Consider the following 13,600-nt stretch of genomic DNA (forward strand, 5'->3'; position numbering starts at 1 on the left):
AATATAAATATTTTGTCGCAATCAAAGTCGTTGTCACTTAAAGGCAACCGCATACATTCCATGGTTACCGAAAGCAAGCTTTATAACCCCTGGCAATAAACGTGAAAATATCTTACAGCAAAATGAGATTGAATGATGAAAATATTTGTGCAACATTCAAACCTTTAACATTTTGCTAAGATTTACAGATGATGGTGAAGAAATTTCAGTATTGAATATCATATTTTACTTCATCATTCATGAAATTAAATTAACATATTATGCAGACTTAGCATTGTTTTCTACGTTTTCCGCACTTTGTGGTTATGTACTTAAAGTCCAGTACCAAAGGATTCAAGTTTATTTGACCTTCTGTCTATCATGATTATTTGCGTCAATTAAGGCTATAAAATGTACATTAAATTTTAACATTTTTCATGATTGTTTTTTTATAGCATAGACAAAGGGAATTAAGAATAAACATATCACTTTTAACAACCAATGTTTAGACACTATAATAATGATACTCGTCATTAATATTCTCTATTATTTAACAGTCATGAATGTTGTATGAAAATCAAAATAAAACATTCTGGAACAAAACATTACTTTTCTTAATTCTAACACTTGTTGGTTTAGCGATTACTTGGTGTCTTTTCAACACTTTTGAAATAAAATCTACAGACAAATTTATTTTTTATATACTCTGTAGCTCCTATAATCAGTTATAAACAATATATTTGCAATCGAAAGACCTCAAATATATAGATTTATACAATTTTATGAAATTATTTTTATGGTTACTAACTTGCTTTTCCTCAACTGCAATTTGCGAGACAAATAACACGTGTTAAGAGAAAGCGTTGGCAGCGATCTGACCAAGTATAAAGTAATTTAGTGTAATTGTATACTTGTATATATAGACCGACTCATGCGGTGATTACCTTATCACATTACTGAAAGTAAAAGACTGCATTCGTATTCTATATCAATTTTTGTTACTATCGTATTTGTTTGATGTAGAAACAAGCAGTATATGTAGTAAAATATATACATGTATACACTTAAAGCTACATGTAATGAACACGTCGTGTTTGATATTACCATACCATGTATAAAAGGAACGTATTCAAGCCTTCATTAAAAAAAAACATTTTATATCAATTTTATTTCTCACTTTTTTTAAATATCAAATGTATGACATACATTGCAAGCATTGGGCCTTGCAGTAAAAGCCTAAAAGAACTATTTTGATTTTTTATTCACAATGACATGGAAGCTATCTATGTCAATAAACGAAACACGATACTTATAATCATGAAACATGAAAAACCTGTATTGTTCTAAAAGATATTTAAGGAGAAATACAATAAAGGATTGCAAGTAATTGATTTTATATAAAAAATCACATGAACGAGTTTATAATAATGCTTATGGACTTTCTCTATCATTTTGGAATATTAACTTTTTTTGTCAGTTCTAGGCTAAATCAACATTGTATTTCGAAGGAAAACACTTAATTGTTTGGGTATTAAATGTCTCCATGTAAAAGTATGATATACAAATTGAATATTCGTGTTACATTGCAATAAATAGAATTCTATTTTACATGTATGTGTATTTATAAATATTTGACGTAAAATGCAAAATTAGTCCAGTTGGCTGCTTTATTTACTTTAGAACTAAATACGGCCAAAATACTCTAATTATTTCGGTGTTATAGACACAGTATGCATTGTTTGTACTCTTTTGTTCCTTTTTATAATATTCCCGTTTTTAAACTGACAAAGTCTTCTTTTTGTCATTTAGATATTTATCATGAATAAAAACGTTACTCTACTGAACTGTTATTATATTAACATTTTTTAGAATATTCTAATAATTTTTGATGCCATTAGGATAACTGTGTTGCAAATGGATTGGTATGTTTAAGCAAAAGTGATAGAATACTTTTAAGTTAAGATGAATTAGCTTTTTGTAAATGCATCATCAACGGTTTTAGTTTATCGCATCTTTAGTACGATAAAAAACAGTACTGTAACGACTTTAGGTTTTAAGCTCACCTGAGCTAGCTTAGGGTGAGCTTTTATGATCGTTGGATGTCCGTCGTCCGTCGTTTATCGTCTGTCGTCCGTCCATACTTGTTCGTTAACACTCTAGTGGTCACATTTTTGCCTCAATCATCATCAAACTTTGTCAGTATGCTTATCTGGGTAATAGCTCGGATGAGTTCGAACATGGGTCATCTCGGATCACAGGAGCTAAAAATAGAAAAACCTTGTTAACACTCTAGTGGTCACATTTTGCCTCAATCATTATTAAACTTTGTTAGGATGCTTATCTAGGTATAAGCTCGGATAAGTTTGAACATGGGTCATATCGGATGAAAGAATAGGTCACAGGAGCTAAAAAAAGAAAAACCTTAATAACACTCTAGTGGTCACATTTTTGACTCATTTATCATCAAACTTGGTCAGGATGCTTGCCTAGATAAATGCTCGGATAAGTTTAAATATTGGTCATTTCGGATGAAAAACAAGGTCACAGGAGTTAAAACTAGAAAAATCTTGTTAACACTCTAGTGGCTACTGTTTTGATCCAAATATCCTGGAAATCGGTCTGAAAGTTTGTTTAAATAATTTCTAGGTCAAAATTGAATATTGGTTATCTGAGCACAAAAACTAGGTCACACCGCCCAAATATGGAAAAACCTTGTTAACAATCTAGTGGTCACATTTTTGACCCAATTATCATCAAACTTGGTCAGGATACTTGTCTAGGTAATTGTTTAGATGAGTTCGAACATGGGTCATTTCGGATGAAAAACTAGGTCACAGGAGTTAAAAATAGAAAAATCTTGTTAACACTCTAGTGGCTACTGTTTTGATCCAAGTATCCTAGAAATTGGTTTGAAAGTTTATTTTGATGATTTCTAAGTCAAGTTTGAATATGGGTCACCTGGGTTAAAAAAACTAGGTCACACCGCCCAAATATGGAAAAAACCTTTTTTACACTCTAGTGGTCACATTTTTGACTCAATTATCATCAAATCTGGTCAGGATGCTTGTCTAGATAATTGATCGGTTGAGTTTGAACATGAATCATCTTGGGTGAAAAACTAGGTCACTGGAGCTAAAATTGAAAAATATTTTTTAACTCAAGCGGCTACTGTTTTGATCTAAGTATCCTTGAAATTGGTCTGAAAGTTTGTTTGGGTGATTTCTAGGTCAAGTTGGAATATGGGTCACCTGGGGTGAAAAACTAGGTCACACTACTGAAATATTGATAATCCTTGTTAACACTCTAGTGGTCACATTTTGACTCACCTGTCATGAAACTTTGTCAGGATGCTTGTCTAGGTAATTGTTTGGATGAGTTCGATGGGTCAGGTGAGCGATCTAGGGCCATCTTGGCCCTCTTGTTTATATTTTTTATTTTTGTGAAAGTTTCAATTCTGTAACTACAACTGACAGATGTTATCAATTACTAAAAACGTGCAATGTAAATTTTCGTTTGGCATTCGTCATTCTCATTTATTCTAATTTGTATAATGAAAAATACATTAGATCGTTATAAAGGAATACCCTTAAGCATAAACAATTTTATATTCATTATAAAAAAAATGTGAAACATTACAAGATTTCATTTTACAAAAAAAAATTATAATGATAATATCCAATTGAAAGTTTTTCGTTTAAGTTTAGTCTGAATTTCCTGCCCCTAACTGGTAACACAGAGGGCCAGTAACACGAAAACAGCCTCAATTAAACTGTTTTAAACCAGAGATATTTTAAATATATTTATCATCTTGAAAACACATGTTTTTCAATGGAAAAAACATAACACTGTATTGATTCATAAGTATTGTTTACACGATTATAAAACGGAATTTCAGTCAGTGAAGTAAAAGGGATCGTACTTGTGTGACTGATAGTAATACCTTATTGTATATACATTGTATAAATAAATTCTATTATTGTAGGAAACAATTATCTCAAAAGACATTCATGCATTTAAAATATGTGCTTTTTAGTCTTTATAAAAAGATGGCAATATTTTTGAACGAATTTAGAAAAAAAGTATCTGCACTGTTTAACGGTCGATTGTTTTAAAATGTGAATCTGATATGACGTCATATCTTCCTTAACCATAATTATAGAGGAACAATATAAGTTCGTCGATTTCAGTTCAGCATGCTGACAATGTTTTACTTTAATCTCTTGCTTGTTTCAGTTCTAACGCATGTCTTACAAATACTTTCTGAATGATAAAATCTAAATTACAAAGAAAAGTCAGGAAACAATTTATAAACAAATTTCAATTTTATTACCCAGATGTGAAAAGTGCGATACGTTACGCCAAGAACTCGTTACTCTGTGCAGATTTCTCCAAAAAATGTGACGAAAATTTCAACTGTAATATTATGATGCCTCAGACTATTTTTCGTTTTAACAGTTAAATGTTTTGACTTCACATTCCGACACTTCATGATCAAGACATTGCACTTCGAAACTTGTGAAAAACATAATTGCCTAGGTAGACACATAAAAAAATTGAGCTTGAAACCTTAATCACATTTTTATAAAGATTTGTTACTTACGCGGACGCATGGTATATACTTCATAATACTCTAAAGTAGAACCGACTTAATGAATATAACATTTTCATTTATTGCAAAAACTTGTTAGACAAATGTCAATTTTTCTATTATAAACTCTTTAAAAAGAAGATAATGACAACGTTGAACATAACACATTCTTAACAGAAGGATTTTTTCATGAATACTTTCAAATCCGTGTTTGACGTAAAACTATTAACCGAATTTTAGAACTTTGAAATATTATACTAGACAAGATAAAATTTTCGCCTGGAGATGATTTCTAAATATTGCTATATGATTGATTATTGACGTCATGTTTTCATTGACGCATTTATGAAACCAAAACTATTCAATGAATAATTTGTACGTAATTTAGGAAAATATCAGATTGCCATATTTTGTGTGTTTTCTAGCAATCGGCAAAATATTTAAGCAGACGTTGCATTTCTATTTTATCATTATTTAATTCAAATCGAATAGTTTTATATGTATTTTACTGCTTTTGTTTTCATAAACAAAAGCAAATATTATTTTTCTGGCATTTCAGATCAAAAATTCGTTTTTCAAAAATCTCTTTTTTTGTTATGAATTTGGGATGTCAGCTAGTTCATACAATTAAAATAGAATAAAATAATATAAAGAAATTGAGATGAATCAAGAAAGTCATTTATATTGTACATCTTCTTAAACATCAGAATGACTTTAGTGCTAAACTAGAAATTCTATCTTTTTTGTGTAAAGAGGTGTTAGCAGGTGGCAATATCATTTCTGATGCAATATTATCAGCAGAATTAATGTGTGTTTAGTGAAACTAGTTGTTGTAATTTATAGTTAGTTGTATTTCATACGAAATAAAGTAATAATGTTGAAAAGCGTCATCGATATTTTAATTCGGTTTAAACATGCAATCAGTTAATACATGTAATAAAATAAAACTTATTGATATAGTTTATTTCGAAAAGCATGTGGTTTACTTATATAGAACTTGTGATTAAGGTAAAGGCTATGTCGGAATAATATAAAATGTAGTTGCTGTCCATCATCATTTAATAATTATATGAAGAAAATCATTAAGTAGAAATTCAACTGTCAATGTGCCGTTGCTTCTTAAATGGTCCTGTATATTTCATGAGAACCAAAAATAACAACAATCAATTGTACATCATAGCTCATAGTGATAAAACATTAATATTCAATTTGTGAATCATTTATACAGACATGTTATCTAATGTTTACATAACTTTTTCACAATCCATAAAATTAATATCATAAAACCGTGCATATATAATTAATGTAATGCAAATAACTCCGCATTCCCTTAATTGTACGATACCGTAAAAAATTTCTCAAACAAAGCAGTTTTGCGGTTAAACATTTTTTCGTATATTTGATATTAAATATAAAGATAACTTCAAAGTCATAGAGACAGAAAGTTTTCATAAAGTACTGCTTGTGGTCCGTTATTTCTTTTGTTGCTGCTGCGTTGTTACTGCTTTTTGTTATTGATGATGATAATTATGATGATGTTGTTTGTTGTTGCTTCTGCTTCATATGCTGCTTTTGCTGTTGTTTTTATTAACATTTGAAGCTTTTTATTTACATACACTGATAGCTGTTTCAGATATTGTGTGTCTTTCATATTTATCTTTGGGAGATCGAGAAAAGAACATGGTATTTCACACACCTTTGTCAATTTTGGAAAGTTGAGTAAATAACTTAAAAAAACTTGGTATTTTACACATCTAGGTCAACTTGTGTAGCGAGAGTAAAGAATTTGGTATACGAACACATCTATGGCAATTATGTTCAACTGATTCCAAAAATTGAACTTATTTGTGATTTCTTTCTGTTTACGCTTTCAACACTTCAGTAGCTATAAATACTGTTTTTGTGGTATTAAACAACGTGTTTGTCTTGTTAATCTATATAAGGTCAATTTCATTGCATTGTTACGAATTGTCAAAATGATTAAATGTGCTAACACATGTGGGCTCTTCCGTCGAAACTATTTCAAAAATCATATATTCTTCAAACTGTTTAATGACAAGTAATTTTATTCACAATTTGTCTCCATTTTCTACCTTGTTAACATTTATGGCATGTCTGCTGAGATCCGAATCATTAACTTTTTTCCGCTCCAGTTTAAATAAGAGAAATAAAACTTACACAAAAGAGTTCGCGTCTAAATAATAAGTCGCATGTGATATTCTGTATAAAATGCACAATGTTTCATAAAACACAATATTTGTGATAAGATATCTTAATTTCATAAATTATATAGTTTAATAAAATTAAACAAAGGACATATAACAAGCATTAATGAAGTAATTGACAGTATGACCTTTCACGTTTCAAGGCATGGGAACACACACTTAATCTTATATAACCAAATGTCTGCTTTTACGGTAAAAATATATGACTAGCCAGGGCTATGTGTATAAAAAGTTCATTTATGAGACAATTAAAGTAGCAAATGACCTTTCACGTTTCCATGAATGTTATTAAACTTAGATATTATATGGAAAAATAATAATATTGATAAACGCCGTGGGTATATCCAGACAATACTGAAATTATTAGCAAGATGGTTTTTCCATGCCTTCATGCTTGAAACAAAGTGTTCAGTCATTAAAACTGATATTTCTTTGATTACTTTTTACTTCAATCTTTTCCAATGATTGATAATTCATTTTTCATTGATCGTAGAAAACGTTTGTTTGGACATGTCATAGTACATGAAATTATTCTCTTGTCTATTTAAAACATTTTAGAGTACTATATGAAAATAACAAAGGGTTATTTGGTGAAATAATTTCCGCTTAACATTTTAAAGAATGTGAAGCATTCAATGTTTTTGGGTGTTCCTGTTAAACAATCAATGCTATTAATGACTGCGCAAATTAGAATGAATCAGTTTAAATTGTTTGCCAAACTATAACATGTTTCTTTTCGTTCAATAGCTTACAATTTCAAACACCTGTAACTGGTAATTACATACATTTTTGATGCAATAATTTAAAATATTTCAAATACTTGAAGTGAAAACAGTTAAATAATATACAGTGTTTCTTAAGAGATAGTCCTTTGGCGTAGATACGTCGGAGAAAAGGTAGAATGATTAAATTCCATCATATAAAGAAGGATCTGAATAGTTTGTTGCTATAAATTATATAAATGAATTCTTAAATAAAGTAAATAGGTCGCTTTATTTACGGAATAGTACTGTAAAGGCTTGCAAGTTTATTGGCTTTGAAATTATCAAACGTGCCCGTTTATAAAAATGCTTATGGATTTATCTATTTATTTTAGAATAATAACTTGTTGTCAGTTTAAAGCGAAATAAACATCTCATCTAATAGCAATGCATTCAAAAGATTGGAGTATATAGAATTCGTCTTTCCAAGTTTGTGTATTATATCAATATGTGACGTCCAATGCAGAACTCTATTGTAGAAATAAATACAGTCAAAAACTCGCTAACTTGTTGAGATGTCAAGGACAAAATACACATATTTAGAACATCTTTGTTTCTTTATGATATTCCGAACAATGACTGCCAAATTTCCTTTTTTTGTCATAAAAATATTTTATCATGAATAATATGTAGATGTACCAAGCTGTTATTATTTTCACATAAAACTTTTAAATCTACATTATAATCTCATGATTTGTTTTGTCATTAGGAATGTCTGTTTTGCAAATGGGTTGGCACGTTTAAAGCAAACTGATAAATTCCTTCAAATTAAAATATATTTGCTCTTTGTTCCATCAATGAGGCAAATCAGAAAGGATATAGACCTTAGCTTTTGGTGTGTTTTTTTAAATATTTTTAGTAACAACTAGAATGCTGTAATCACAATGAACAGGTGCTATCTGAACTGAACTAAAAACTTGTAAATAAATATAATTATTGTTTCCTGTGGCACAAGACAATCTGTTTCAATCAAACTTGCATTAAGAAGAATACTATTGATCGTTATTAAGGAACAACTTAAAGCAGAAAAATATTCTTAATAAAAAATTCTTTATTTTTCTAACAAAATCAATTAAATATATTTTCGAGTTTTATATTTGAACTTACAAGTGAAAACTTTGTCAATATCTCTAGACAATTCAAATTGCCGACCGACGTTAATACACTCTTTGAATCATATTACTTTTTGTCATTAACATGCTCATTTCTTTTCTCTGTCAAATTGAACTAAATTTACAATAAAGCCTCGGTCTCACTTACTCCCGGCAGAGCCCAGGACCATCCCGGTAAGTTACCGGGATGATCCGGGACGATCCGGGATGAAATTATTGTTGCGGTCACACTTACCCCGGCAGCACTACGGTAGTTCCCTACTAACCACCCAGGATGCGCTCCGGATCATCCAGGCAGAGCCCAGGTGAAGCTACGGTTCATGCCGGTGCTTCCCCGGTCGTTCCCGGATGACGCCGGAAGAGCCCCGGTTGACCCAGGCAGAGCCCCGGTCGATCCAGGCAGAGCCCCGGCAGAGCCCAGGACGATCCATGCAGAGCCCCGGTAGAACCCCGGTGGATTGAAAACGCCCGAAAATGATAACTTTGATACATAATTTTTATTTAATATAAAATCTATTGTTCCAGAATAGTAATTCATGATGATTTTCTGAAAAATCCTTATGCCATACTTGATAGAAGGGAAATGGGAAGGCTTTTAATACAAACAAGTTCAATGATCGCAAATTGTCCTTATTCTTTTGAAATGATCCGGGCTTTGCCGGGGCTCTACCGGGATCAACCGTAGCTCTACCTTTATCCTCCGGGGCTCTGCCTGTAGTTACCGGGGCTCTGCCGGCATATACCGGGGCTCTACCGTAGCTCTACCGTAGCTCTACCGGCTATATCATACCCCGGATCATCCCCGGTTTGTGCCGGCAGAGCTACGGTGCTTTCCCGGTATAACCCCGGTCGTTCCCGGCAGAGCTAAGGATGAAGCCGGCAAAGCTATACCTTCCCGGATCATCCCGGACCACCCCGGTGATATTAAATATTTTATTCCATCCGGGGTCGAATGCCGGATGTTCCCGGATCATCCCGGATCATCCAGGACGTTGCCGGCAGAGTTACGGATGTACCCCGGTTGTTCCCGGTCGTACCCCGGTCGTTCCCGGATCACCCCGGACGTCTACCGGGGCTCTGCCGGGGCTCTGCCGGGATGTAAGTGAGACTGTAGCTTCAGAAGATTGACAATTATATATGTAATTGACATACGATAGAATATGAAGACTGACCAGCTCTTTTTATCTATACTGAACTAAAAAAGAAACTTTCGCAAAGTATGTGCCAGTTGTTCAAGGGTACCACTTAGATGTACACACTTAAAAACTCGTTTTGTTTGCAAAATCGATCAGCTAATCCCGGTATAAAAGCCTGATATGTTTATTCAACGTAAAAATCGAGTTTCAAAAGGATTGACTGTACTAACATATCTACATTCAAACTTGGAGAAAGTTTCTTTTTTGTTTCAGTACAGTTAACGTTACCAATGAAATAGAAATCATAGTTATAAAAATGCCCCTGGGTCACGAATGTTATTGATTATTCTTTCAAAGTATTTTATAAATTAAAATGAAAACAAATTGTTGACTTTTACATGTACACTGACAACGTACTTTTGGATTGGCATAATGACATTTGATTTAATGATAAATGAAAAAAGAGATAGAAACCAACGTTTATTTTCCGGACCTTACGCGGTTCAATGACCCCAACATTTATAACTGAGATTTGAATATTAATTACGATGCATATTTGTATTCTACCAAACCGTACAAAATCTCTCATAAAACATTCTTCATTTGAAACTTTGAATTATTTCTATGAAATCCCCGATGCAAATTAACTGAAATATCTGACATTAAAATTTATATATATATCCTGATGTAATTTCATGTATCCATCTAGACAATATCAATGAAAACAACCCAAACAAAAATAAAAAAGTGTCATTTATTAAAACGAATGTGACAAATAACATTTTGATATGAAAATCGGTTTAAACAAGATAATATTATAAAAGACTGCAGATAATAAGTCTGAGATTTCATAAAACACGAAAATATATGTGGGAAAAATATATACCACAAAATTCTAACAACAATGATAGACACTAAGTTTAGTAGTGTTCATTATAAAAATCTACAAAGAATAACTGTTACATACAAAAACAAAACTTTTCTTCCTAGAGACTTTCTGATTTGTGTGCAACAGACATTGAATTTATTGAACACCTCTTCCAAACACGCAGTTTTTTGGAGAGGTTTAAAAGAATATTCCAAAGAAAATATTTAGGAAAGAACTTACATACATGAATGCTATCAGATTTGAATGCATACGATTATGATATATGGTCAATTCCTATAGGGAACACTCCTGAACAAACTGCTTTTTTTAAATGGGTTTGATACCATTTTTCTGCTGATGTATACACTATAGTAAACTCCTACCGATAAACAATTTAAGGCTAGAACATCTTTTGCCTTGACATAACTTATTCATTACCCTATATGTATAATGTGATTGAAAGTAAAGAAAAGAGTAACAAATTAAAATGCACTTAAATTCTAAGATATAAAAGTCATGTGAGATTAAAACATGTATTTTCCTTATTATGTACTATTTAGACAAATATATGGGTATTGTTGCTGCTATTGATGTTGTAGTGCTGCTGCTGTTGTTGTTGTTGCTGGTGATGGTGCTTTTGTTGTTATGTTTTTAATTTCAAATTCCTTAACGTACTAACTAATTTGCTGTTGTTTGTGTTTGCTAATACCATGAACATGATTTGTCAAAAATTATACATAGAAACATGTATTCCATGTAATATTTAACTATTTTTGTTCAAATTAAACCGGATACCACCGATGGTAACACAAACCTAGTTTTATAACAGCTTTACCTGTATGTTGTCCAAATCAACAATCAGAATATACACAAATGAGATTTCACAGACAAAAACAAGTCTCTATTTCCCATCAAAGCACTTTTGATGAATACTGAAGTGTTGAAAATGTAAACATAATTAAATCTGAGAGTGGTTCAAAAACAAAGTTTATAATTATACCAAAATTGCTGTAATAGTGTAAAATGTATTTGAGCACTAATATGCGCTCACATAACTTATTTGATTAAAGTGTTGACCTAAAATAAACAATGTTAAAAAGGATAAAGCAATATGAATTCATTTTGAGGTCTTTATGTTTGTTTAAGGAAAGAATCTCTTGTAGTAGATCTATGTTTGCATGTCCTGAATAAAGTTGGAAGACATTTTAACGTTTCTCTTTCGCAAGATTTACTGCACATGAGGAAAACACAACTTTTTTTCCAAGGTATCCCCAACATCACCTGGCGAACTGCCTGTAGGCAACATATCTCTGTCGTCTGAAACAACAACAACAAGAAAATACTTTTTTATAATTTTGGTGGTCACTACAATATTGTAGTAAATTATAGCTGAACATTAATATTACAAATTGAACTTTTGAATTTAGTGTGTAGCCCTTTATGAGCATGAAGCTAAATATTATATGTGTATCTGTGCCTGAACTAACTGATCAAAATCTCAAGAATTTTATTTCCCCGAATGTAAATTATATTAATTATGTGAAATATAAAATAATTTTACAACATTTCAAAGGAACAGTACTATATTCCAGCATATCAGCTCTAAGAAAATGCCTTCAAGACTTATGTAGTGCACAAACAAAGAACATATCAGTTGAATAGTTTAACTTATTGACATAAAATTAATTTTCTATTTATCAAGTCATTACACTTACTTATTGTTTGTATGCTCAACCTTGACATATTGTTGTCTGTATTGGTAGTAGGCAGTCTCCAGAACATACCTGTCAAGACAAACTGACTGGAAACCAGGATACCGGGTTATACACGAAAGGTCTGTTGCCATTTCTTCCTTATACTGCTCTATCTTTAGTTTCACACTGTCAATTTCATTACAACAGATAGATTCTCTGTCATTATCCAATGCTCTACAGTTCTCACATTCACACCTGAAATGATAGTACCAGAAAAGAAAAAATCAGCTTAGTAAACTACTTTTATTCTTGAATAGTCTCGGGGTCTAAAGCAACAGTATATAAGGTTAATCCCATTTTCTTGGTTAAAATACATCAAGTTTTCACTCATCAAATATATACAGACTGGTCTCCTCAGTCCGTGATGCCTTTTAAGAAAATGTGTCGACGTGTTTTATTTCCGTAAAAACACTCAACAAATACTTTATTTCCATTTTGTTACTTTTAAATTAACGTCTTATGTTGTTTACGATAAGTATGGTCTCATGTTTAAAAAAATTCTAGTGCCGAAATTGACTTTAGTGGGTGGGGTATGTTCTTATCGTATGTCCCAGGTTGCTTGTATCTCCTATATAAAAAAATATAATATGACAATTGAATTTATTACTTATTACTTTACAATATTTTTTCCATTGGGTGTATAGAAACTCGAATTTGCACCACTGAACAAAACATTGAAAAAGAAATGCTTTACAATTTCATACCAGTTTGTGTTGCCCAATCTTTCCGACTCTTCGTTTTCGATCACATCGGCCTGATTATTGGAATTTACTTCGTCAAGCCGCATAATTGGCTCAAACTGGTTAGGTAAAGTCTATATTTCTTTATCTTCACTCTCAGAAAAAGCATTATCTGACGAATATTCGCTCACACTGTCATACGTTTCTCTGTAGTCGGCCTTTGTTTGGACTTGGAATGACGTCACACCCAGCCAGCCGGGGAAAAATGCCTATCAGCACTTTCCGGAAATATTTCCGTCCCTTTCCGTACAGGTGTGTTTAAAGGGGAACTTTATGGGTAAATAAGCAGGTAACCATTCGGTATTTTTCGTCGATAAGAAGTGCATTCGATTTATTGTACTTATATCTTGCAATATTCAAAACGTAAAATGGTCAATCAATGGGACCTTTAATACACAAATCGAATCGTTGAAAGACAAATAAACACGGCATCCTTC

The 13,600-nt window shown here is 31.9% G+C and overlaps 1 protein-coding gene across 1 annotated transcript; it reads right to left on the reverse strand.

Moving 5' to 3' along the window:
• Window positions 1–11,946: 11,946 nt before the first annotated feature.
• Window positions 11,947–13,210, reverse strand: LOC132744554 (uncharacterized). The gene is made up of 3 exons (XM_060733302.1): window positions 13,128–13,210; window positions 12,385–12,618; window positions 11,947–11,986 (listed from the first exon to the last, which is right to left on the reverse strand). Exons 1-3 carry the CDS (start codon window positions 13,208–13,210, stop codon window positions 11,947–11,949), a joined length of 357 nt encoding a protein of 118 aa, XP_060589285.1.
• Window positions 13,211–13,600: the final 390 nt, after the last annotated feature.

The sequence above is a fragment of the Ruditapes philippinarum genome, unplaced genomic scaffold (genome assembly GCF_026571515.1).
Source record: "Ruditapes philippinarum isolate M1 unplaced genomic scaffold, ASM2657151v2 ctg809_1_1_1_1, whole genome shotgun sequence".
NCBI classification, from domain to species: domain Eukaryota; kingdom Metazoa; phylum Mollusca; class Bivalvia; order Venerida; family Veneridae; genus Ruditapes; species Ruditapes philippinarum.

Bases quoted from the DNA above. Each gene is read 5' to 3' on its own strand.
- LOC132744554 (XM_060733302.1), bottom strand. From the start codon at position 13,210: ATGCGGCTTGACGAAGTAAATTCCAATAATCAGGCCGATGTGATCGAA. The intron at 12,619-13,127 runs GTATGAAATTGT...CTATCATTTCAG, and splicing joins AGATTGGGCAACACAAACTG to GTGTGAATGTGAGAACTGTA. The intron at 11,987-12,384 runs GTAAGTGTAATG...TTGTTGTTTCAG, and splicing joins GTTGAGCATACAAACAATAA to ACGACAGAGATATGTTGCCT.